Source organism: Streptopelia decaocto (assembly GCF_964273445.1).
Source record: "Streptopelia decaocto genome assembly, chromosome: 1".
Taxonomy (NCBI): Eukaryota; Metazoa; Chordata; class Aves; order Columbiformes; family Columbidae; genus Streptopelia; species Streptopelia decaocto.
This window is the reverse complement of record NC_138663.1, coordinates 207959986-207985847: the sequence shown is the minus strand read 5'-3', so window position 1 is coordinate 207985847 and position 25862 is coordinate 207959986. Positions and strand designations below refer to the sequence as shown.

Here is a 25862-nt window from a genome sequence, read left to right as displayed (position 1 = left end):
ATCTGGTTAGGGAAAGAGAGCTAAGATACATTTAGATATAATTAGCTGAGAAGGAACCACCAGGAACGTGACACAAATGCTGTTTAGAGCTAATATGCAGCTAACAGATGACGATTTTCATTATAGAACAGACGAGGCGTGTAGGAAAGAGCACAACTATTGTCATCACCTCTGGTTTACCCATGTGTCACCTCCGAAAATGACACCGAAGCCAAGCAAGCAGGCAAAATGCTACCTCAGTGATCAGACCATTTTGCAATGATGTAAAAAAAAACCCAGCTCAATGTACTGGGACAGAAAAAGTTACTCTCTGGTTCTGTAATTAGAAGTACCAAGTGTAACCTGATGGGAAAGTTGTCTTTTCAGATGGAATCCATCCTACCCAGAGAGCATCCCATGCACTCCAGGCACTGCTGGAGGGAGACGTACCCAAAAGAAGGTCATATCTAGGCAGAAGAGGCTCAAATATTGCAGGATATTTGGGTACCTCTGCCCTCTTAATGTCTTCACCTCAGGAAGTGTCTTCAGGAGCATCCTCCAGAGAAATATGACATTGTAAGAGAAAGAAAAGGTCTAGTCATTTTGGATGCCTTTGGAATATGAAAGTAAAGGTTTAAGAGCATCCAAAGCAAAGTTTCCCCAGCAGCCACAATCTTCTCAGTTTTTAAGAACAACGTTCTCTCTGCTACGGCTTCCTTGGTTGTTCCCTGTGCCAATCACATCATTCCAACACGGCTTTCCTGAAAGCAGAACAGAGCAGGGGCTTCCTCACAGGCTTCAGAAAAACAAAACCAAACCAGCTTCAGATGGTGACAAACATCCTTTGTTGAGTCCAAACTGACAGGAATCATTATTCATTTGCACTTTGCACCATTCTTTACAGTTCCAGTGGGTGTGTGCACATGGTGACCTTTCTCTGTGGGTCCAACCAAGATTCTTGGATACTTTGCACAGGTGAGATGGCAAGACATCGAAAATGTGTCCCCTGGGCTGTGCTGCAGCTTTGTGGCATCTTCCACAGCATCTGATCTCCAGAAAGCCTTCTGAACCTTGATTTCTCAACCCTCACATCACCCTTGCAATATAGGTGAAGGATCACGCCCGTTTTCCAACTGGAAAGTGTAAGAAGAACAGAAGTGATTTTCCCCACAATTGTACAGCAGGTCAGAGGTGGCGGCAGAGACAGAACCGATCCTTAATTCAGGCGCTTGACAATATTCCTTCCGTCTAGAATATGGACATATTCTGAAAGGTCGTGTTGGTAAATACATTAAAGGAAAATCATCTCCCTGTTAGTGACTTTTAATCCAGATACGCATGATTCTGAATTAGGTTGTAAGTGTGTTTTAAAGGGTAACACTTAACCTGTGTTATCTCTGTGCTGGCACCATAATAACAGTCATTCCTACTTGTACCGAATTAGGCGAATAATCTTATTATTCATGAAATCTGAAGTATGTGGATGAGCAGAATCTATGCAGAAACCATCACTCATGGCTATTTTCAGCACTTCTTCCACAAACACCTGGAAACTATTGATTTGCTTATTATCTGGCACCACCCAGAGTCTCTTTAAGTTCTGCCTGGTGTACTCCTCTTCGGGAAGACCATCCACACTTGCAACCCAATCCAACGTCAAATGGTTGGCATCCTGCAGGTAGCTGGATATTGAAGAGAGGTTTCCATTGAAGCAATAGTAAAGTTTGGAACCAAGAAGCTTCAGGAACAGGCATGACGTAGAGAAGATATGAGCGCTGAACACTTCCATGTTGGAGGAAGACAGGCTGTAGATCTGGGGTGCTTCTCGGACAGTAAAGTGAACAGTCTGCGTCTTCTGATCAAGGGTGATGTTGAGCATGGCATTCTTCTCCGCTTTGGAGAGCTCCACCTCCTTCTCCTGCAAGGCCTCGATCAGTGGCTGAATTTGATAAAAATCTACCTCCCGTCGAAGCAAACCCATTTCCTGAAAGTCTTCAGGGAGGTCCAAGTGAGAAGTTCGTAAGAAGTTCAGGATATAGCGGAAGATTTTGCCATCTCTGTCGATAAAGCAGTTGCCTTGGCTGTCCTTCTTGGTTGGGATCTTCCCACTGAACATGGCCCCCAGCATGGAGTCAGGAAAGCTAGTCAGGGTGGACAGAGAGGTGGTGTAGAGTTTTCCTCCAACGTTGAGCGTGATGGGCTCTGACATGGTGGAAAAGCCACAATGCCGAGACTAATTCTAAAAAAAAATATAAAAAATTCCAACACCACACATTTAGCTACATTTACCTGTTTGAAAGGTTAAGCTACAGAGATAAAGAGTCCTAAATACAGCGTGTTTCAAAAAGATGGACCCAATTTGAAATCACTTTATCTTTGAAATTGGCTCCATCTTTTTCAAACGCCCTGTATATAAGGGTAACTACATGGTAATAATTCATCACAGAAATCAGAAGTAGTGAATAACTTTTGCAGGTTGGATTTTGAGAACAAGCGCAAAGATCTTTTTTTCTCCTAATAGATTTGAACAGGGCATTGTTTAGTTCAGTTTAGTGCCAGAAATCATGAGTCTTCCAGAATCGTGCTAAAATAATGAGTCTTACAACCATGCTAAAAGTGAAATCTGTGCCATGGATGCCTACAGCAGAATGACTGCTGACTTCAGAGCACGAGCTGTGTCCTGGGCCCACCTGATCCCATCTCCCTCACGAGCACAGAATCTAGAGGGGGAAAAATGGATTGGAAAAGAACTGGACACACCCCAACATCTTCCATGGCATCTGAAGATATAATTAAAGCAACAAAGTTGTTGCAGCAGAATCCCCTGACACTCATTTGAGTGTAGTCAGCTGACCACGGAGCCAGCAAGCGGTGCTGCCGTAAGCATGCGACAATCTGCGGTTCCATTCAGTAAAAGAAAAACCTGCCAGGCTTTCTCCTTCCAACGTGCATTACCTTTTAATTGGCTGGGGCCATATCCCATTTGAGATGAGCGGAAGATGCGATTTTATGGTGCGTCACAATCTCTGGAAGGGACACATCTCCCTTAACCTCCACCATGCTTTTCTCCTCTCTTATGCCAGCTCTGGCACTTGTCTGACTCCATAGTGAGCCAGTTTAGGGAGAAAACCCGTCATTTTCTCTTCAGGCTATGTTTCTGCTACATTTTGGAACAGATGGACAGGATGCCACCCAGAGGACTTGGACAAGCTTGAGAAGTGGGCTCATGCAAACCTCATGAGGTTCAACAGGGCCAAGTGCAAGGTCCCGCACGTGGTTTGGGGCAACCCTGGTATCAATCCAGGCTGGGGATGGAGGGATTGAGAGCAGCCCCCAGGAGAAGGATTTCGGCATACTCGTGGATAAAAGATTAAACATGAGCTGGCAACGTGCGCTTGCAGCCCAGAAATCCACCCGTGTCCTGGGCTGCATCCCCAGCAGCGTGAGCAGCAGGTGGAGGGAGGGGATTCTGCCCCTCTGCTCCGCTCTGGTGAGACCCCCCTGCAGTGCTGGTCCAGCTCTGGGTCCCCAGCACAGGACACACATGGACCTGCTGGAGAGGAGCCAGAGGAGCCCCAGAAATTATGCGAGGCTGGAACAGCTCTGCTGGAGGACAGGCTGAGAGAGTTGGGGTGTTCAGCTGGAGAAGAGAAGCTCCAGGGAGACCTTAGAGCGGCCTTTCCGAACTGAAAAGGGGACAATAAGATAGGGACAGACTTTTTAGAAGGGCAAGTGGTGATGGCTTTAAACTAAAGGAGGGGAGATTCAGGCCAGACATGAGGAAGAAACTGTTGTCCCTGAGGGTGGTGAGAGCCTGTCCCAGGTTGGCCAGAGAGGTGGTGGATGAACCATCCCTGGAGACATCCCAGGCCAGGCTGGACGGGGCTCTGAGCAACCTGAGCTGGTGAAGATGTCCCTGCTCATGGCAGGGGTGGCACTGGATGAGCTTGGAAGGTCCCTTCCCACCCAAACTGTTCTATGATTCTGTGAATCTATGATACACATTGAATGACAGGCAGACATCTTGGTCCCATCTGAACAGATAATGTTAAAATATCTTGTAACTGGTTTCTTTATCAGCAGTCTCAAAGGGGAGGCTGCTAACAAAATATGTCAGTGACATGAGCTCTTCCAAGATGAAGATCATATCTATGCTGCCAGCAATAGCATCAGAAATTTGACCACTTCATTCTGCCTATGGCTATTCTGCAGTCTACAGACCCACACAGGTGGGATGTCAGTCTCCCAGAACACCAGCTTAATTTTATTTTGGACCTTCCTACTTCACAGAACCACAGAATCACACAATGTCAGGGATTGCAAGGGACCTCGAAAGCTCATCCAGTCCAATCCCCCCATGGAGCAGGAACACCCAGATGAGGTTACACAGGAAGGTGTCCAGGCGGGTTGGAATGTCTGCAGAGAAGGAGACTCCACAACCTCCCTGGGCAGCCTGGGCCAGGCTCTGCCACCCTCACCATGAAGAAATTTCTTCTCAAATTTAAGTGGAACCTCCTGTGTTCCAGTTTGTTCCCATTGCCCCTTGTCCTGTCATTGGTTGTCACTGAGAAGAGCCTGTCTCCATTCTCCTGACGCTCACCCTTTACATATTTATAACCATTAATGAGGTCACTCCTCAGTCTCCTCTTCTCCAAGCTCCAGAGCCCCAGCTCCCTCAGCCTTTCCTCACACGGGAGATGCTCCACTCCCTTCAGCATCTTCGTTGCCCTGCACTGGACTCTCTCCAGCAGTTCCCTGTCCTGCTGGAACTGAGGGGCCACAACTGGACACAATATTCCAGGTGTGGTCTCCCCAGGGCAGAGTAGAGGGGCAGGAGAACCTCTCTGACCTACTGACCACCCCCCTTCTAATACACCCCAGGTACCATTGGCCTTCCTGGCCACAAGGGCCCAGTGCTGGCTCATGGTCAACCTGCTGTCCCCAGGTCCCTTTCCCCTACACTGCTCTCCAACGGGTCGTTCACCAACTTATACTAGAACCACTGGAATCCCTCCTCAATGGATTAAATTTCAAACATTTAACAATGCAAACATCTGGTCCATGGATACGGCTGCAGGACAACTGTCATTCATAAATTGGACTCAAGATATGATAAGTTAATTAACTTATTTTGCCTAATTCATCCCATTACTTGCATGTTTATATCTTCAGAGCATGAAGATGGATCTGGTGATAATCTGGCAACCTCAGAAGAGCCAAAAATACAGCACAAATGAGCGCACATACATGGATCCATCATCATCAATCTGTTCTTGATGTGCTGACCAACCAAGGAGAGTAGATGGGGAAAGAAAGTCAAACTTTGCTGCTTTTTTCTTCTAAACTTGTTTATGAAAAAAGTTTTTCATAGACTCACAAAAATGAAAATGAAATGGGTTGTCAGTTTTCTGTCCTTGCTCATCCAACCAGCATTTGTAGTCCCTACCCCAGTTTATCATGCCTGGGTACTTTTCTAATTCAATATAAAGTTTCCGCAAGAATACAGCATGGAAATCGCTTCTGCTTGGTGGCATTTCTGGACTGAGGAGATACCAAAAGAGCATCTGACCTTGGACATGGGTGGCTATAACCTGCAGTCACTGAGGACAAGTACAAATTGGGTTATTGTTTTTGGAAGCAGAGAATTACATTAAAGCCTTTCATGTAGCTGCTCCCCAAGTAGCATTTAAAATTCATTCAAATTACTTTTAACACATTTAATGCCACATCTAAAGGCTCCAGGGGCCGTAAGCTAGAGATCTAATTTGAGAGTCGAAGATGCAAATTTTGTCTAAGTGCACAGGATTTATTTTGTGCTTTTAGAGTGACTTGGATTTAAATACTTCTTTCTTTTTTAAAACAGGAGCATTTAATACTATGGGAAAAAAAAAAATCTATGGTTGATTTAAAGTCCTCGTATTTTCAGGGGATTTAAATTGAGAGAAAGAAGCACTGGTGAACTTTCTGGACAAGTCAAACTACTGAACGGAAGCTGCTGTTTGAGCATCTCACTGTTTCAGCAGACCAGGGTTTGTAAATTTAAACATGGGTTTTTCTCCCAGCATCCTCAGAGGATGCAAAGAGAACATTTCTGTAACAACCTCCTACCCCAGGACTTTAGCTCAGCAAATAATTCGTTTGAACCTGGAAGAGTGATGGGGGTTGACACAGCAGGAAGGTATGAAAGAGCTTGCAAAATGACAAAATCTACCCATTTTCACCTATCAGTGCCTCCACGTATTTAGAACCATCAGCTCAGTCTCTTCATTATCATAACACTTCATTGCCTTAATCATTAGGAATGTAGGACAGCTTTGGATAAGCTTATTTCCCTTCATATATCCATCACATTTAAGACCGCTTTAATTAGCTAATAAATAAAATTCTGTGTATGTAATCTAACCGAGTGCCTATTTCTCCCAACTTGGCAAAAAGCCACAAGTGTGCGAGTAATCATCCAAAAAACAGCATCAGTCACAACGTGCCAACATAAGCAAAATGTAAAGAAATGGCACAAATATTACTACGTTTTTAACCACCCTGAGAAATGGGTACAGATGTAGTCTATGCTTTTTAGCCAAAAAATGTAGTTTAATGGAAAGTCTAAAGTTATAAATACGTTTCTATTGTTTTCAAAGAGACATGGATCTTTCCTTAAGACATATATATATATATAAAGCCTTTTTAAATGGGATTTTTGTGGTTGCTTATTCAGACAAAAACTGATAACTTAGATCATTTCAGTTAAAAATAACTTACCTTGAAACACCAAAAATTAGGTTCTGTTAACAGTCTCTTTGAAGATCAGAAGCAAACTGTCTCTGCATTAACAAAATAAAGTTAATACTAGTTTAGTTGAAGCTGTAAATACCAGCAAGGCAGAGAAAAGATATTAAACAGATCAAGAAGTTTTTATTTGGGAAAAAGTGTAGCAATGCCTTGAGATGATCTTTATCGTCGCTTCCAACTCAAACCATTCTATAATTCTATGATTCTAGTGTTGCTCAGAGGATCTCATTAATGAAATTAATTAAGCTAAGGAAGAGGGATCTATAATTTGGTAGGAGTGCATCATGATGAGTTGTTAAAACAGGGTTTACAAAGTCCACCCCACAGGCTGTTCATGGCTTCTGGAGCCTTTACGTGCGGTATTAAATGCATTAAAAGTTGTAGCATCCCCTGAAAAATGAGTTAATGGATGTTGTGACCACACCAGAGTCTTTTGCTATCACAGTGATATGTGGCCATTTACACAGTCAGTGCCCCCAGTTTTAATTTTACGCATAACGTATTGAACTGCTGGTTAATTCTATAGCGTAGCCTTCAATATCTCACCCTTAAAACATCCCGCCACGACCAAAACTTTAGAAACCTGTATTTAAGACAATGAAATATGTGTGGCTTTGTTAAGAGGTTGTTGAGGAGTAACAGTGAAATGCAACGTACAAAGACAGAAAAAAAAATATATATACATATATATAAATATAAAAATAAAAGGAGATTAATTATTTAGGTCAGCACAATGAAGGATGCCTAAGTGGCAATAAAATTAAAGCAAGCACGGGACCATTTCTGCTAAGAGCAGCCAGACTAAAATCCTCTCTGGCTTTTTGAGTGTTGCCCAAGAGAGCTGGTGAAAGCCACATCAGGCGGATAAATGTGCCGAGAGGCCGGTCAGATAATGCGTTATAGGAAGTCATTCCGCATTGGGAGGGGCAGGATTGATCTCAGCGCAAAAGGAGGCACAAAAAAGAGAGCAATATCTGGGCATCTGTATGGTAGGTGGTGACTTTAAACGTGGTTGGGCAGAAGATGGTTGTTCATGAGATGGGGCTCCAGTCTGTGTTGTTAGAGCGTGTTAATGGCAACACATAATCAGCCAAAAAGGTCTGTTTTTGTGTGATGTTCATTCTGCCTTGGGTTTTGTCTCACATTCCCACACTCGGCATCTATCACTTCACTCCATCACCTCTTACTAAACCCCACCTTTCTGTTTGAGGTCAAAATTCCAGTTTCCATGAAACACCCGAATCCCGAGAGAAGAAAAAACCTCATGAAGTTGTGAACTCCAGACCTGGGCACAACCAACCCCGTGGCATTTGCTGAGACTCTACCTGCAGACAAGTTTTGTGCCTTGTCCCTTCTCCAGGGGACAATTTCCCAGTCTGTGCCCCAGTGAGTTGCAGGGATTGCAGACGAGGCAGTTTGAAGCCTGGAAGTCACTCCAGGAGGAAAATAATAATAAAATAACAACAAAAGGAGGGCAGAAACAAAATAAATAGTACTTAAGGGATGAAAAAAAAGATAGAAAAGCTCAGCTGACTACTTACCCAGCCAGCAGGCACCAAGTGAGAGCTGGGTTTAAGGAAGGATTTGGGACAAAATCCCTTGCAAGGACAGACTCGCCCTCCCTTCACGCACCCCTGATGCACAATCATTTAGCTCAGCTCATCCTCAGTTACAGAAGGTTAAACATTTACAATATGGTTTCTACACCCTATTTGCTTATTTATAGTAATCATAGAGAGGAAATCTCGTGTTTTCCCATCGCTGCAGGGAGGACCCACCTAATCTTGGATACTTGTTTAATATAATCCTGTCCAATAAATATAGTGCAGCACTTAGAGGCTTAAAACTCAGCCGGTGAAGCAGAGCGTGGTGTGTCTGCCAGGAGGAATATATCCCAAAATGCAGCACTTTTTGTTTTGGGAGCTCTGTGAGCCACTGGAAACTAGACTCAATGATCCTGAGGGTCTCTTCCAACTGAAATGATTCTATGATTCTATAAATTTCCAGTTTGAGGAAAGGCTGCTCGCCCCCAAGCATGGTGTAGGGGACACGGGTGACACGGGTGACAAGCTCCAGGAGGGGACTCAAACTCCCAGCAGGCACGTGGCAGGAAACCACGTCTCACCCTTCCCTTCATGCTGTCAGAGAGAATCATCCGTATCGATTTGCCGGTGGCTGCGATACCCGGCCATAGACACATCGACTGTTCACCTCCGGAGAGCAGCTGCTTAGCCACCAGCTATTTATATTTATTTATATTTAATTTTCTAACCGTGCTTTGTTAGACACAGAAACTCTGCCAACCAGATGCGTGAACAATGGGAAAGCACAAACAGGAGCTTCACAACATCCCTGGTTTGTTGTGGGCGAGATGCTGTGTGTCCATCCCTCCCCAGACCTGCACCTCGATGCTCTGGAGCATCTCCTGGGATGCAGGTGAATGCAAAGGGCTGCACGTGTGGCTCTCTGCACAGGCTGAATTTAAGCAATAAAGAGAAGGGGATGCTCAAGAGAAGGGGGTAGGGACGCCAGGGCAGGAAAACAGAGCTGGTGCTTAGTAAAAGGAAGAAGCAAAATAAAACAAAGGTCAGGTTCCTCCTGAGAGAACAGGAATGAAAGCAGCAGCGCATGGCGGAGAGAAGGAAAACGAAATGAAGGTTCATGGCTACTGGAGGAGAACAGCAGAAGACAAGATGGAGGGGGAGAGGGAGCGCAGGGCCAGAGAGGTGCGGCTGCAGCGAGGTTTGGAGGATAAATGCCAAAGCGCCGCGGTGCTTGGTGCTCTGCTGGTGTGACCTCGGGGGCCGCTGTGTGGGCCACACAGATTGCTGGGGGGCAGCGCCAGGACGGAGCCCATTCGGGGTCTCCTGGCAGCTGGAGCAACACTTTTCCTTCCAAGCAGCTGATATAACCCTTTGTACAGTCCATTATACCAATTTAAACACAGCAAATTTTTCACTGATTTCTCATGTCCTGACCTGGTATCTACAGGGATATCACTTGGTACCCTTGGAATATCTTCCGGATATACTTTTATTTCTTCCCTGGACATGGGGCAGACCACCACCTGCGTGATGCTCAATGGGGTGGCTCAGCAATCCGGCATCCACCCCATCTCCCACTGACACCAGCGCCTCCCGGCTGCCCCTGCAATTAAGAGGGCAGCCAATTGCTGCACGCTGGCAAAAAGCACCCAGAAATAACACTAACACGGTGGGTGCCATCCAGAATTAGACCCTCCGCAGGGTTATGGATCATGTAGGTTGCCCAGCTGGCCCCACACCACCGTTTGGGGCTGGACACAACCCCGGATGTGGGGGTACAGGGCTGGGATTTGCTAAACCACTGTAAATCCTTTAATTTTGGAGATGTTTTATGGAAAGCGTGGGGGGGGTTTGCAAAGTTTGGAAGGTGGCACTGAGCCCTACCCAGTTACGGGCAACTGTAGGGACGGTTCCTCCCTACACAGCCAGGCACTCGCACTAATAAATTAGCTTAAAAGACTAAAAAAATAACCCCAAACTCCCCCCCGAGCGGTGGCTCTCAAATCCTTCCCCCATCCCACTGCGTTTCACCGCGCAGCAGCCCCAGGTCGCCGCCCCCTACCCGTGCCTCAGTTTCCCCATCCCGGGGGGGTTACCATGAGGTGCCCCCCCCACCTCCCGCGCCCCCCCCAGCCGGGCGGATCCCCCCTCCCATCCCCCGGTACCCACCTGCGCCCCCTCCAGCCGCCGGGCCCCGTCGCTTTCCGGGCACCGCGGGAGGCGGAGGCGGCGGCGGGAGGAGGAACCGGGGGGGCGGTTCGGCCGGACCCGGCCGAGCTGGGAGTTGTAGTTCGCTGTTCACCCTCGGCCCTGCCCCGCTGCTGCCCGGGAGACTGCGGCTCCTTGCCGGCCACGGCCCCAGGTAACGCGGAGAAGCGGGGTTGGGGGGGTCTGGAGGGGTAGTCAGGGGTTGGGGTGATCGGAAAGGGGGGTGCGGGGGAAGGGGTGCTTGGGGAGGGGTGCAGGAGGGTGGTCTGGGGTCAGGGTAGGGAAGGGATGCTCAGGGGAAGGGGTGAAGGAGGGGTGGTTGGGGAAAGGGATGCAGGAGGGATGCTCAGAGCAAGGGATGCAGGAGGGGTGATCAGGCAAAAGGACGCAGGAGGGATGCTCAGGGTGAGGGATGAAGGAGGGATGCTCAGAGGAAGGGATGCAGGAGGGATGCTTGGGGTGAGGGATGCAGGAGGGATGCTCAAAGGAAGGGATGCAGGAGGGTAGTTGGGGAAAAGGGTACAGGAGGGATGCTCAGGGGAAGGGATGAAGCAAGGATAGTTGGGGAAAGGGATGCAGGAGGGAGGCTCAGGGAGAAGGATGCAGGAAGGATAGTTGCAGAAAGGGGTGGAGGAGAAATGCTTGGGGTGAGGGATGCAGGAGAGATGCTCAGAGCAAGGGATTCAGGAGGGGTAATTAGGGAAAGGGGTACAGGAGGGATGCTCAAGGGAAGGGATACAGGACAGACAGTTGTGGAAAGGCGTGGAGGAGAGATTCTTGGTGTGAGGGTTGCAGGAGGGGTGCTCACAGAAAGGGATGCATGAGTGGCAGTCAGGCAAAGGATACAGGAGGGATGCTCAGGGTGAGGGATGCAGGAGGGATGCTCAGGGTGAGGGATGCAGGAGGGATAGTCAGGGAAAGGGGTGCAGGAAGGATGCTCGGGGTCAGGGATACAGCAGAGATGCTCAGGGTGAGGGATGCAGGAGGGGTGGCCAGGGAAGGGCTGCAGGAGGTTGCTCAGGAGTCGAGCTGTTCAGAGGGAGGGTGACCAGGGAAAGAGTGTGGGAGGAATGCTCAGAGGCAAAGGTGTCCAGGGATCAGGATGCTCAGATGGAGGGATGCTTGGGGGCTGGGATGCAGAAAGAAAGTCCTGGGGAAAGGGGTGTAGGAGGGATGCTCATGGAAAACAGCACAGGAAGGGTGTTTGGGAGTTGGTCTGCTCAGAGGGAAGGGATGCAAGGATGCATGGGCAATGCCAGGGAAAGAGATACAGGAGGGATGCTTAGAGAGAGGGATACACAGATGGAGGGATGCAGGAGGGTGTTCAGGTGGGATCCTTGGGGTTTCAATACAGGGGGGATATTCAGGGTCAAGATGCAGGAAGGAGCTGGGAGTAAGGGATACCTGGGGTCAGGGTGCACTCAGGGTTCTCAGGAACTGGGATGCTCAGGGAAGGGGTGCAGGAGGGGTGCTTGAGTTTCAGGATGGAGGAGAGATACTGGAAAGCATGCTTGAGGATTGGGATGTGATGGAGGGCTTGGAGGGGGTATGCAGGAAGGATGGCTGGAGTAAGGGCTGCTCGGATGGTCGGGGTGCAGGAAGGATGCTTGATGGAGCGATGCTTGGAGGGAAGGATTCAGGAGGGGTGCTCAGGAGTCAGGGTTACCGTCAGGATGCTCAGAGAGAGGGATGCTCTGTGGTCAGGATGCAGGAGGAAACCCTGGAGGAAGGATCCTTGAGGATTTGGATGTTTGAGGGTCAGGCTATAGGAGGATGCTTGGAGGGAGGGATACAGTAGGAACATTGGCAGGTGGGTGCATGTGCATTTCCCCAGTGCCTGCAGGGCTTTGCAACCCTGTTTACAAGGCAGCATCTTGTTAGGAGGAACTGGCCAAGAAAGGTTGGGCTTTTCCCCAAGGAAGACACCCAGGGAAGTTCCTGTCCCATAGGGAGCCAAAAAGCCCTAAAAGTCAGGGACAAATTCAGAGCAGCTCAGATCCAAACCCCTTTCAGGTTAAATCTACCCTAGCTTGGACTTCGTATGTGTTACTGAAGGGTAAAAGCAGATGTTGGAGTATTTGCCACTTACGTGACATTTTCAAAACACTTTGGGAACTCAACTACATCCTACTGTATTCATATCATGGAACTCATGGCAGAGGAATTCCAACTTTATGCCCTACCTCAGGCTGGAAGGATGTAGCAAGGGGCTGAGCTTTCACCTGGGGAGGGAGTTCAAAATGCCTTGGACATGTTGTGATGGAGCCCATACAGTTTGCCATGGTCTCTCACTCAACCACCCTGGTTTCTGGATTGGCTGATACAAAGCCAAACATGTTGTGGGCTGGAGGGAAACTGAGGTCTCAAATGAGTGTCAGATCCTGTTTTTCCTGAAAGCATCACTAAAAAATTGGAGATCTCTGTATTTCCAAGCAGTAAGAGAGTGTCTGATGCATCCCAGGCAGTTTCGTCCCTCAGTCCATTGTGCTTTGGAGAACAGGACATGGTTTTTCCTTGGGTTATATCCAGGGATTTAATTTCTACACACAGACAAAAGCAGACAGAAATCTGAAGAAAGAAGAGTGATGTTAATGCTATAAATACCCCCAAGAAAACAACCAGCTTTCCGGAGTAGATGTATTTACAGTTTCCAGGGATGATAATAGAAAGGACACTGGTGTGAAGGTCAGTGCAGGATCTGGGCACTTCGAGTATAAAGTCGAGTAGCACAGCCTTGGCTGAGAGCTCTGGCTAAGGAGGAAAGCAGACGGCTTTTGGGGGAAGAAAAAGAAGATACGTTCATCTGGGGGATGTGAGGAAGCGTGACCATCCTGGGAAAAGCTTCCCTAGTGTAGGCAGGATGAAGCTTTTGTGTATCTGGTGCCAAATATATTCAGAAAATGAAAAAGGAACCGGGATGGGTTATTTTTGCCTGTGGTTGGTTCTGGGCTTAGCCTTAGAACCAGTGGTTTGTCAGGGCTGGTCTAGTGGTTAGAGCAAGTCCTACCTTGTGAGCCTTTCTCTGCTGCTGGTTTTTAAGGCAACGGGAGAGAATAATTTAGTTCCTTGTGTCTTGCCTTCTGCATCCATACCAGGATGGCTGATCATATGCTAGTGACGGTTTTGAAATGCTTATTAGGAAAGGATACCAGTAGGTATTAGAGATGTGTTTATGTCGCTGTTGACTGGAGGGGAGGAACGGGGCTGGGAGGAGGAGTCTGGTGGATAAGAGAGGATGAAATGTTGGGGCCTTGGGCTTTATTTGGTATTATTGTGCTCACAGTTATTCAGCCAAAACCTTGTTTTTTGTTTGTTTTCTTGATGACTGAGAACTTAACAGCAAAAAAAACAAAACGAAACAAAAAACAGAAGCAAGGGGTTTTGCTGTTTCTTTGAAGAAGCACTGGAGAAATAAGAGAGCAGGGTAACTAAGGTAGATGGGTTCGGGTAGGGCAGCCAGCCCAGGACTGTTGTCTGTGAATTAAGGCCATCGTAGGTCACTTGGAGGTGGCTGATAGAACTGTATGGTGTGGCCAAACATATTCACAATGTTTTAGAGAAAAAGGAAATGATGAAATACTTGGTACTGCAGAATAGAATCATAGAAATATTTCAGTTGGAAGAGACCTTCAGGATCATCAAGTCCAACCATAACCTAATTCTAGCACTAAACCATGGCCCTAAGAACCTAATCTAAACACCTTTTAAACCCCTCCAGGGATGGTGACTCCACCACTGCCCTGGGCAGCCTGTTCCAATGCCTGACAGCCCTTTCTGGGAATAATTTTTTCCCTAATATCCAAAAAGTAAAAAGGTCTGCAATGATCTGTGGATCTAAAACATGAACAGATTTCAGCAAAGATAGGGACTACTGTATGGTAAAATTAGGCTGGTTGCTAATAGATGTCTTTTGGTTAGTTCCTTTTTATGGACCCCTTAGACAAGGAGAGAAACTCACTGTTCCCAAGGTGGAGCTCCTGATGTACAGCAAAGCCAAGCAAAATGCCAACAGCCCAGTTGGGTGATGATGCCCAAATAAATCTTTATCCCCCAGAAAGCTGCTGAGCAGGGTGGAAGGTCCTGCAGAGCGTGGGGACAACCTCCTGCTCCAAATCTGCCTGTGGCTGAAGGGGAATCTCCATTGGTGCTGTACTAAAGGGCCGTTCTGATTCAGTGCAATGGAGGACAGGAAAGCACCAAGAGCCCCGCCAGCCAAAAGTAATTAGCTCTAGTGAGTAGGAGATGCACAACACAAGTGCAATCTGTCACTGGAAAACAGTTTGGGACAAGAAGTGAAGGATATGTGATCTCCTTAAAAAGAGAAGGTGAATTTAGAAAGGCAAATTATAATTACATGCAAAAAAAAATTAGCCAGGCTTGTGTGCTGGCTATTTTTTCCCTGTTCTGACTCTACTCACTTCTGTTGCTAACGGGGATATTTAGGTGGATTTTTTTGCACTTATTAGCTCTGAGTTTCTGCCTGGACCTGATAAATATGGGGCCTTATCCTCTGCTCTGCTGTGGCACTTCATTGTGTGCAACTGGGAGAGCAGCTGAAGCAAAGCCTGGTGCAGCATTGCCCTTAAGGTATTTGCAGCCTGTTGCATCTGCTTGAGAAAATGCTTGGATCTGGATGTGCCTCAATATTTCATATTGCTACAATAGCCATGTCGCTTAAGTGAGATATAAATATTCCCTTGTGTTTATTCCTACAGATACAGTTTATAGGCCAGTGGGTTTTATCTCAGTTGAAGGCTCCAGGCATTATTGATAGGACAAGCAGTGATGGTTTTAAACTAAAGGAGGGGAGATTCAGGCAAGACATGAGGAAGAAATTGTTGCCCCTGAGGGTGATGAGAGCCTGGCCCAGGTTTGCCAGAGAGGTGGTGGATGAACCATCCCTGGAGACATCCCAGGCCAGGCTGGACGGGGCTCTGAGCAACCTGATCTGGTGAAGATGTCCCTGCTCATGGCAGGGGTGGCACTGGATGAGCTTTGAAGGTCCCTTCAACCCAAACCATTCTATGATTCTATTATGGTGCAAATAATATGTAAGGGAGGATGAGGCTTCAGAGAATGAGTAGATGGGTGTGAAATAATTAAGAAAGAGGCAAAGAGAGAAGCAGCAATTATGTCATTGGGAGGACTCGAGATAGAAACTACAGCATTAGGTCACTGTGAGTGTTTGACTTATACACAGGAGATCATTGGATTGGAATCACGTCACTAACATTAATTAAGGTTATGTAGTCAGAAACCAGTTCTCAGCTAAATGAGTATAACTAGATGTGAAAATGATACTTGACCATGGGGAGGCAGAAGCAGAAGGTGCAGTAACATGGTTGAGGGCCCAGCAGTGGCCTTTGTTTGATGATTTCCAACTCTGTAGGGAAACTGCAATTTCTTCCTAGTTATTTAGAGGTCTTTTAGCCTTTTAGAAAAATAGTCTTAGGGAAGTGGTAAGAATGACTGTCTGTGACTGTCCGATACCTGCTGGTCATGCTGTATCTGTTGGATGTGGTAATGACGAGACATTGGTTGTGGTTTCCCCTTCTTGGCTGGATGAACAAGCAGGTACTTTGGAGCAAAAACAAAAATAAATTCCCATTTACCTATGAATTAAGGGGACATTTGTTCCATGAAAAAAAAAAAAATCAGGATACAATTGCTTTGGTGTTCCTGGAACACAGACCTAGAGAGGTGTGTGACAACAGAGGATGGTCCTTTTAACAAGTTGCATACCAAGTCATGGCAAATTTTCTAGACCTTTTAGAGAACGCAGTACATTTTGTGCAGTATTTTGTGCTCCAACAAGGCACTATGTATATGCCCTTCCATCCTGCAGCAGCTCAGCAGGCTGCAGGATTGAGCCCTAATTGCCTAACTGCCTGGAGGATGCAGCAAGAATAACAGTAATGTCTTAGCTGACAGAAGAGAAACCATTTGAGTAGGAGTTAAGGATAATAAAAGGTGAATCTTGGTTCTGTACTTCCAGGGAATTCAGGGAAGTAGATAATGATTTCTTCTTCTCCTTTGTAAGTATGAAACAAATCACTTTATTTATCAATCTGTGTTTGGAGGGTGGGATCTTTTCCTCCTTTAGTGGTATCTATCGAACTATATATGATGACATTGTAGGAAATGTGCTGAAATTATTATCAAGATTTCCTAAAGGTAAGGTGCATCTCAGATCTGCTTTTGCAGAGCTTTGTAAGATCTGGGGTGTGGGAACTCATACTGCAGTCTGCAAAAAATACTAAGGAGCCTTTACTGGAAATCTGCTGCTGGCAGGGATAGGGGAATGAATTGATTCAGAAGTAATTGGATAGACTTCATTGAAACGAATCCTAATTAAAGAAAAAACGCAGGCAGAAGAGAAATATAAGGACACCTCTGAACAGTGCAGATTAAGAAGACTAGACTCTAGCAAAGCCCAAGGTGACTTTTCATCCTGAGGTTGGATTTTATATGTGGGTTTTTTTTAACTTGGTTTGGAGAGTGAAGCTAATATGGCCGATGCTGTTCTTTGCTTAAAATCCTTTCCCCTCTCTGTTTTCTAGAGCGTGGTTGAGTATCTGTCCTTGCAGGGACACATCTCGTCGTCAGCAACACGTGTTGCAAATGTTGAAGAAAGACTTTATTTTATTTGTGGCTTTAGATGGATTTTAAGTCTGGAGCCAGGGATGCTCGCTTACAGCACCTTTTTTGTTTTGAGGGGCCATGGGAGCCTGGTGTGTGTTTGGGATTGCAGTGTGTGGCACCTAATGCCATCGACGCTCATTGATCTGCCAGGTGGAACAGAAAGTGTCTTCAAGACATTTTTGTATGTGTGACCATCTGCATGGCAAGGATGCGGTAGAATAACATCCCTCCATTTTCCAAAGCACATGTCCCTCTCTAACACATCTTCAAAAAGTCAAGAAGGATTGTTTGAGAACCTAGTTTTGTCAGCCTCCCTTTTGTTCTTGGGGTGATCCTAGAGAACATCCTCTTGGAAGTTGTATCTGAGCACATGAAGGAGGAGGTGGCTGGCAATGACCAGCATTCATTTACCAAGGATAAATCATGCTTGGCCTACATGATGGCCTCTGAGGATGGGCTGGTAGATCTGTGGATGAGGGGAGAGTAGCACGTGTTGTCTTCTTTGGCTTCAGTAAGGCTTTTGAGATTATGTTCTGCACCATCCTTGTATTAAAGATACAAGAGAAACTGCAGTCTGTGTGGTTGGGCTGCTGATTTGGTGGAAACTGGCTAGAACTATCACAGTATCACAGTATGTTTGGGATTGGAAGGGACCTCAGAAGATCATCTAGTCCAATCCCCCCATGGAGCAGGAACACCCAGATGAGGTCACACAGGAACATGTCCAGGTGGGTTTTGAATGTCTCCAGGGAAGGAGACTCCACAACCTCCCTGGGCAGCCTGGTCCAGTGCTCTGTCACCCTCACTGAGAAGAATTTTCTTCTCAAATTTAAATAGAACCTCTTGTGTTCCAGCTTGATCCCATTACCCCTTGTCCTATCATTGTTTGCCACCAAGAAGAGCCTGGCTCCATCCTGGAACCTTTCATTTTACATATTTTTATCATCAACCTCATCAAATTTGTGAATGACATCAAACTTGGGAAATAGTCAACATGCTCAAGGGCAGGGCTGCCATACAGGAGGACCAGGACAGGCTGGGGCTGATGAGAACCTCGTGGAATTCAGCAAGGACAAATGCAAAGTCCTGCACCTGGGGTGGACTCACCTAGGTTGGACTCATCTGGTATGGGTTCACCTGGGATGGACTCACCTGGCATGGATGCACCTGGGATGGACTCCCCAGTGCCTACAAGGAGGTTATTTGAGAGATGGAGCCAGGCTTTTCACAGCAGCACATGGCAAGACAATGAGAAAAAACAGACATAAATTGAAACAAGAATTTCCAACTGGAAATAAGGAAAATCTTCCCACTATGAGGCAATTAGGCACCGAGGCAGGTTGCCCAGGATGGTTGTGTCATCTCCATCCTGGGATGTTTTTAAGACTTAAATGGACAAAGCCCTGTGCAGCTTGTTTTGATTTCAGCTTCATGCAGGGTTTGGGCTAGAGACCTCCCAAGGTCCCTTCCCTCCTGATTCTGTGATTTTATCCATGTTCCTCCTGCCGTTCTGTCACCAGGGAAGCAGAGCAGTTTTGCAATTTCATGGGATTTTTTTCTCTTTCACTGCAAAGCTCATGTTGTGTACTTGCTGTTTTATATGAGCTACAGAACAGATGGGAACTCCGAAGCAGCTCTTCAGATTAATAATTAACACTTTGACCTTCTGCACCATCCTTCTGTGCTCCAGGAACTCTCAACTTTTCCATGAGTTGTTATTGCCAGTGAGAAAGATGACGTGCAGAAAGGTTGTCCCACTTCATGAGCACTCATTATAGAAACCTGATTATCTGAATATTTAGTCTTTATTTCAGTATTAAGCAGAGGAGAGCCAGGAACCAGATCTCCAAGGCAGCATTTGACTGCCCAGCAATGAAAATGTCCTTCCTTCTCCTGCAGTTCCCTGGGTTATTTATGACACATTTCCAATTTCTTCAATAAATGAGGCAGTGATCTTACAGACAACAGCCTCCACTGCAAACCCTGATTCATTCTCCAGGCAGGTCCTGGGGAAAAAGTTAATATGAGATCCTTTAAATAATATGTCTCTGAAAGCATCTGGAGCCATGCTGGGGTTGAATTAGACATCTTAATTCCTAACCTTTGACATGTGAATGATCTTTTAGTGTAGAATGCTCTTTTCATGTAGTTTTAACCCTGAAATATTTATTATTACGTATAACAAAGTAACTTGAATGTTGTTTCAATACAGTTCTAAGACTGTAATATATATGATAAATGTCCCTTTCTTATGAGCTTCCTGGCTCCATCCCAGCTTTGTCTGCCCACACCCAAGGAGCAGCTTGGTGTACCCTGATACAACAGAAACATGGGCTGGTTTGTCCCCTCCTGCTGACACTTGGGGCAGTTAGAGAGGTGGAGGTGGGACCATGCTACCTAAAGCCCACCCTTGTACTGCAAAGTCCTTTGTTGATGAGAAGAGCATGAAACCTCCACCACAAGGTCAACTCAGGTAGTTCTCCTTGTGTGTCTTCAAAGTGATCCAAGGAAATGACAGGAAGACATGCCAGAGGAGGTTTAGATTGGACATGAGGAAAAGGTTCTTCACCCAGAGGGTGCTGGACACTGAACAGGTTCCCCAGGGAGGTGTCACTGCCCCAAGCCTGATAGTGTTCAAGAAGAGATTGGACAACGTCCTCAGACACACGGTGTGAATGGTGGGGTTGTCCTGTGCAGGGACAGGAGTTGGACTCGATGATCCATGTGGGTCCCTTCCAACTCAGGACATTCTAAGATTCCATGATTCTGTAATTCTATGTCAAGATGAGACATCATGGCATTTCCTGATGAGGAAGAACGTTTGCCTTTACAGGTCTTAGATACTCTACACTGGATTTGTCTCTCTGCTGACTATGGAGGGAGTTTGTTTCAGCCTCGTCAGCTGAGACCTAGTTGCGCTTCAGGCAGCAAGGCTGGGCTGACCCATCCTCAAGATCCCTTTTGTGATCAGCCTGAGAGAGAACCAAGCCCCTTGACAGGATTGAATGAATCACAGAATCGTAGAATTGTAGAATAATTTGGGTTGGAAGGGACCTTCAAAGCTCATCCAGTGCCACCCCTGACATCTTCACCAGCTCAGGTTGCTCAGAGCCCCATCCAGCCTGGCCTGGGATGTCTCCAGGTATGGTTCATCCACCACCTCTCTGGCCAACCTGGGACAGGCTCTCACCACCTTCATTAGAAAAAATTTCTTCCTCATGTCTGACCTGAATCTCCCCTCTTTTAGTTTAAAACCATCACTGCTTGTCCTATCACAACAGGCCCTGTTAGAAAGTCTGTCCCTGTCTGTCTTTCGGCCCCTTTTAAACACTGAAAGGCTGAAATAAAGTCCCCCCAGAGCTTCTCTTCTCCAGCTGAACACCCCAACTCTCTCAGCCTGTCCTCCCAGCAGAGCTGTTCCAGCCTCGGATTATTTCTGTGGCTCCTCTGAACCCTGTTATTTGTGCAGCACATCGTACCAGGGGGGACCTGCTGTGGGTGAGCCTTTGGTAGTCCCGGTAATACATTTCAAGAAGTTCTGTGTGTCTCATTTTATCACTCTGTAATGGGGTTTCTTGTGCAGTAGTGCATCCAACACCTGGTTATAAATGTTGTTCTGAGCTCTTCCAGGGAAATCCTTAGGGTTTTTTTTTTTTTTTTAAAGCACTCTCCTCTAATGCTTTATTGCTGCTGAATTTGGGCCATGACGAATGGGAAACTTTTCCTGAGTCTGCACTTTCTCTCCTCTCTTGCGCTGGTCCCGCATACAAATGCCGCAGGTCCCTGGGGAGCAGCCAAGACTGCACCACTCAGCCGGAGCAGCTGGTAGCACAGCGTAAATGTCAAACGTTCACCTCTGATATTGCACAGAGGGGCTGCAATCCCCTCTCTGCTTTCCAGGGCTCTTCTTTCCTTCCCTGACTCTGAAGACAACCATCAGGAGCATCTTTCCCTCTTGAGGACACTTGAGCCAGCAGACACCAGTAGAAGAACTTGGCTCCTCTAATTCCCCGCTCAGCCCCTCTGTGGGTCTGTGGTAGGATGTCTCCAGGGGGGATTGGATTTTGTGAAACATGGGCCACCATCTTGAGTTGCTGAACCCATTGAGGAGAGGGAGGTCATCCATCCCTCGGGTCAGGTGTAAGGTTGTACTTGGATGTTTACAAGACAAAAATGCTCAAATGTGTGATTAGTCTGAAGAAGTTCTGTATTTTTCTGTATTCATGGGGTCTTTACTCTCTGTCAAACATCGTCAGAGTAGAAACTTTTCTGAATGCCACCATGAAAAGGGCACAAGAATTATGTTCATAGTGGTCCCAGACAGGTCTCAAGCCCTCCTTCTTTGACCTCCCTTGCCAACCTGTGCTTGAAAGCTCAGCAGGCCCTGCTTGAACTAATCTATTTCTCTGTTCCTCTCTTTCAGCAGCTGGGAGCAGGGATGGATAAGATACTGGAAGCTGTGGTGATGTCCTCATACCCCAACAATGTGAAGCAAGGGCTTGTGAGACGTGTCATCGAGGCAGCAAAGCAGCCCATGGACAGTGAGCAATGCTGGTCCATGCTGGAGCTGTCTACCAAGCTTTATCTCACAGGGGACACCAAGTATAAAAGAGAGATCGGGAAAGAGGTTTTGGAGGTCTATGGTCACTACCACCCAGAGGAATTTGAGGAGTTCTTCAACGTCCGCTTCCTACTGAGTCTCCTCCAGGAAGGCTATGGACCTTTGGGGAAGAGAAGCCATTATGTACTTGATTATATCCAGTTAGGACTGCAGTTCGTCTCGGAAAGCCCATCAGCAAACAGCATCTTCAGCTTATTGAGGATCGAGGTTCTCCGGAAAGTCTGTGAGAGGCCCAGCCCCAAGCAGTGTGCGAAGATCAGCAAACTCTTAACCCAGCACCCTCAGTGCATCCCCACGGGCAAACACCAAGTTTTGTTTTGCCAGCAGCTGATCCGGTGCATCGGGCAGTTCCAGTGCGTCTCCGAGGGGGAAGAGGCCATCATGGAGTTTTTGGAGCAGGTGAACAAAGTGAGCGGTCTGCTGCAGAGGATCTGGAGGACTCAGACCTCGGCCATCCTGCCCTCTCTGAAGGAGCTGTTCACTATCATTTCTTCAACAGGTAATTAAAAAAAAAAAGGCTGGGAATGTAAATATTAGCTCTGATGAAGTAAAATTTCATGGGGTTCTTTACAAGAAGGACGGGGACAGAGTTTTTAGCAGGGCTTGTTACAATAGGATGAGGGGTGATGGTTTTAAACCAAAGGAGGGGACATTCAGGCCAGACATGAGGAAGAAAGATTTTACACTGAGGGTGATGAGAGCCTGTCCCAGGTTGGCCAGAGAGGTGGTGGATGAACCATCCCTGGAGACATCTCAGGCCAGGCTGGACGGGGCTCTGAGCAACCTGAGCTGGTGAAGATGCCCCTGCTCATGGCAGGGGTGGCACTGGATGAGCTTTGAAGGTCCCGTCTGACCCAAACTGTTCTGTGATTCTATGATTTACAGCAGCTGACTATCTGCTCCACTTATGTAGGCAGAAATTATTTGGCTTTTACAGACAAGAAATACCCACATGTGCCTGGTTTTCGTGGCAACTAATGTCTTAATTGCTGGTTTTCTTCCATGTCTTACAGAGGAGCAGGAAGCACCATCCAACGCCTTGGCCAGTGTGGTCCAGTTTGTCCCTCTGGAGCTCATGGATGGCGTCATAAGAAACCTAACCAACGATGACAGCATCATCGATGTGCAAATGATGACTGCCATTGGCAGGTAGGAGAAGCTGCGTTAGTGAACATGATTCTCAGTTCAGAGAAAAGCCCTTCCCAAAGCTGCGCTCAGTTCCTTTGAATGGTTTTAGCTCAACCAGTTTGGCTGGTGGTCTCTAGTGAGGAGTGTGTGGGGAAAAAAAGGAATTTCTGGATCCTCCTTCCATCCCTGATGGCCTGGAGAATAGAATAAAGACCTTTTATTTATATAATAATAACAGCAATATTACTGTTTGGTTGATTTATTTTTTCTTAGAAATAAATAGTGTTATGGATGCTCAACTTAAGATATATTGAAGAGTTTTGATTTTTTTTTTTTCAGAAGCTGTTAGGGGCCTTTTCTTCACAAAAAGTCTCCTTTATAGAATTTCATGTTGGTCGCTGTCTCCTTTCAGAAGGATATCATCCTAAATCACCAGTCACAGCTAAAAATCTTGGGGAGGGAGTTATGCCCAGCTGTTTGAATGAATGCATCTCGCTTTGTCAGATGAACGTGGTGCTGCTGGCCTGGATGTCGGTCCCATACAATGTTTATCCCTCCCTTCTGTGCAGGCAGAGTCAATGGAGATACCAAGGCATGGTTAAGAGTAGTGGGTGATACTCCCTGATATGCTAGACCTGGTCTTTTCAGACCAGAGTAATCTCTGGCATCACCAGATCTTCCTTGCACACTTGTGTCCATGTCCTACAGCTCCTCTACATTCCAGTGCCTTCCTTCCAACTTGCTCAGGAGTGTCTTCAACTCATGCTCACCTTAGAGGTTTCCATTTCCACAGGTGACATTCACATGTGGTAGGACACATACTTAACCCAAGGGAGCTACTGTGACTTGATATGGCTGGAAATATCTGGTTATCTCTTTTAGTATTGGATTTTTGTCCCCTCCCAATAAGGTTATATGACAGAAACACACATTATGCACAGAATCACAGAGTTGTTGGGGTTGGAAGAGACCTCTGGAAATCATCCAGTCCAACCCACCTGCTAATGCGGGGTCACCAGAGCAGATCACACAGGAATGTGTCCAGGTGGGTTTGAATGTCTCCAGAGCAGGAGACTCCACAACGTCTCTGGGCAGCCTGGTCCAGGCTCTGGCACCTCAAAGGAAAGAAGTTTCTCCTCATATTCAGATGGAACCTTCTGTGTTTCAGTCTGCGCCCGTTGCCCCTCATCCTGTCATTGGGCACCACTGAACAGAGTCTGGTCCATCCTCTTGACACCCACCCTGGAGATATTTATAAACATTGGTGAGATCCCCCTCAGCTTCTCTTCTCCAGGCTGATCCCTGATGGGAACTTCATGTATGCAGAAAGGATTTGCTTCCTTTTGACTTGCTGGAGAAGGTCATGGTCCCAAGCAACCCACGGCAAAAGATTAAGTTATCATCTCAGTTCTTAACTGTCTTCTCCATCTTTTTACCCTTCTGGGAACCTGCTGCTGCCAGTTCCAGGTGATAAATCCTCTAAGAGCACCAGTGTTTCATATGAAGGTTGCAAAACCAATTGCTTCATTCCTGAAAACATTCTTTGTCGAGCAGAAGGATGAGTAAATGATTAGTCAGAATCAGCAAAACATTAAGCAGAGCCTGCAAAATGTAATTAAGGTCACTTAGGAGAAATGCGGAAGTTTTGGTGACGTTTACAGCAGATGGTGCCCCAGAAAACTGCAGCAACCATTGGCCTTTTGATGAGTGTGTGCTCCATGCCTAGAAAGTCAAAGAAATATGGGTGAGTTGAAAGGATCTTTCAGCTTAGGATTCCCAACAAACTGGTTGCATATAGAAGTCTCTTCCTCCAAAGTCTGGGTTTAGGGGTTAGCAGCAGGGGAATAAACTGGATGTGGGGTGGAGCTTCTTCTGATCAAGCGTTTAAAGAACAAACAGTAAAAAAAAAAGCGAGCCTGGCACCTGCTGGTATAAGTGTACACAACAAGCTCTTTTAGAGAGTTTCTTTTAGAGTTTGTCTCTTTTCAGACAAACTCTATTAATGTCTGTCTGTGACTTCAGAAGTAGTCACTGATTTTTTATTTGTGTCTGTTTCAAAGAGCCCCAGGTCCACATGAAGAAGGCATCTGTTGTCCCTCAGCAATGCAGGCACTTGCTATCTCTGGAAAACAGGATCTGAGCTTTTTAAAGTTTAGCATATCAAATCAACGGTTCCTTTGGAAAATTGACCTTTGGCTCTTTAGAAAAAAAGACCGACAAGCTCCAGTGGCAGCAGGTGTTGAAAAATCCTGTTAAGGTGGTCAGGGAAATGAAGAACATTTCCTGCAAGAAAAGCTTAAAATAACCAGGCTTGTTTAGCCTAGCCACAGGAAAGAAGAGATAGGAAGGGATTGCTATGCCTGCATACATTGAAGGAATAAACAGTAGGAAAGGAAAAGAGCTATTTCAGCTATTTATTTTGGCATAAGATCAAATAAACTATAAGATAGCCAGAAATACATATATGCCCAGAGAAGTGGTGGAGTCACCATCCTTGGAGGGGTTTAACAGACATGTAGATGAGGTTCTTAGGGACATGGTTTAGTGACAGTGTTGGGTTAATGGTTGGACTGGTTGATCTTAAGGATCTCTTCCAACCAAAATGATTCTATGACCCTGTGATTCTATGCTGGCTGTTAGAAGAGAGATCCGAACCATTAAAGCAACCCACTGGTGGAACAGCTATGAAAGAAGAGTGGTGGGAGCAAAGGACCTCCCTGCTTTGAGAAGTGTAGTGGAACATTCATGAAAAGGTGCGACTCATCATGGCCTTAGACAACAGACTGAGAGATCATTGTTTTGCCATAGAAAACACCTTTTCCTCTGTACCACAGCACTGTGCTGGTCTTTCCCTGTGGCTACTGTTACACTGGGAACTCCTAGTCACCCGCTCTTTGGCTGTTCTTCAAGCAGACAAGTTACCAACATGTAGCATGCATTTCTTGTGCCTT

The 25862-nt window shown here is 46.5% G+C and overlaps 2 protein-coding genes across 2 annotated transcripts in view; one reads left to right on the top strand and one right to left on the bottom strand.

Moving 5' to 3' along the window:
* Nucleotides 1-1402: 1402 nt before the first annotated feature.
* KCTD21 (potassium channel tetramerization domain containing 21) lies at nt 1403-10512 on the bottom strand. Its single transcript, XM_082048410.1, has 3 exons — nt 10482-10512; nt 6739-6800; nt 1403-2218 (listed from the first exon to the last, which is right to left on the bottom strand). Exon 3 carries the CDS (start codon nt 2186-2188, stop codon nt 1406-1408), a length of 783 nt encoding a protein of 260 aa, XP_081904536.1. The 5' UTR covers nt 2189-2218; nt 6739-6800; nt 10482-10512; the 3' UTR covers nt 1403-1405.
* USP35 (ubiquitin specific peptidase 35) overlaps nt 9167-25862 on the top strand; it is a 30321-nt gene continuing 13625 nt past the window's right edge. Inside the window, exons 1-3 of the mRNA XM_082048396.1 lie at nt 9167-9204; nt 21589-22282; nt 22797-22932. Coding sequence (XP_081904522.1) covers nt 9199-9204; nt 21589-22282; nt 22797-22932 — 836 coding nt within the window. The 5' untranslated portion in view covers nt 9167-9198. The remainder of the gene's footprint in view (nt 9205-21588; nt 22283-22796; nt 22933-25862) is intronic.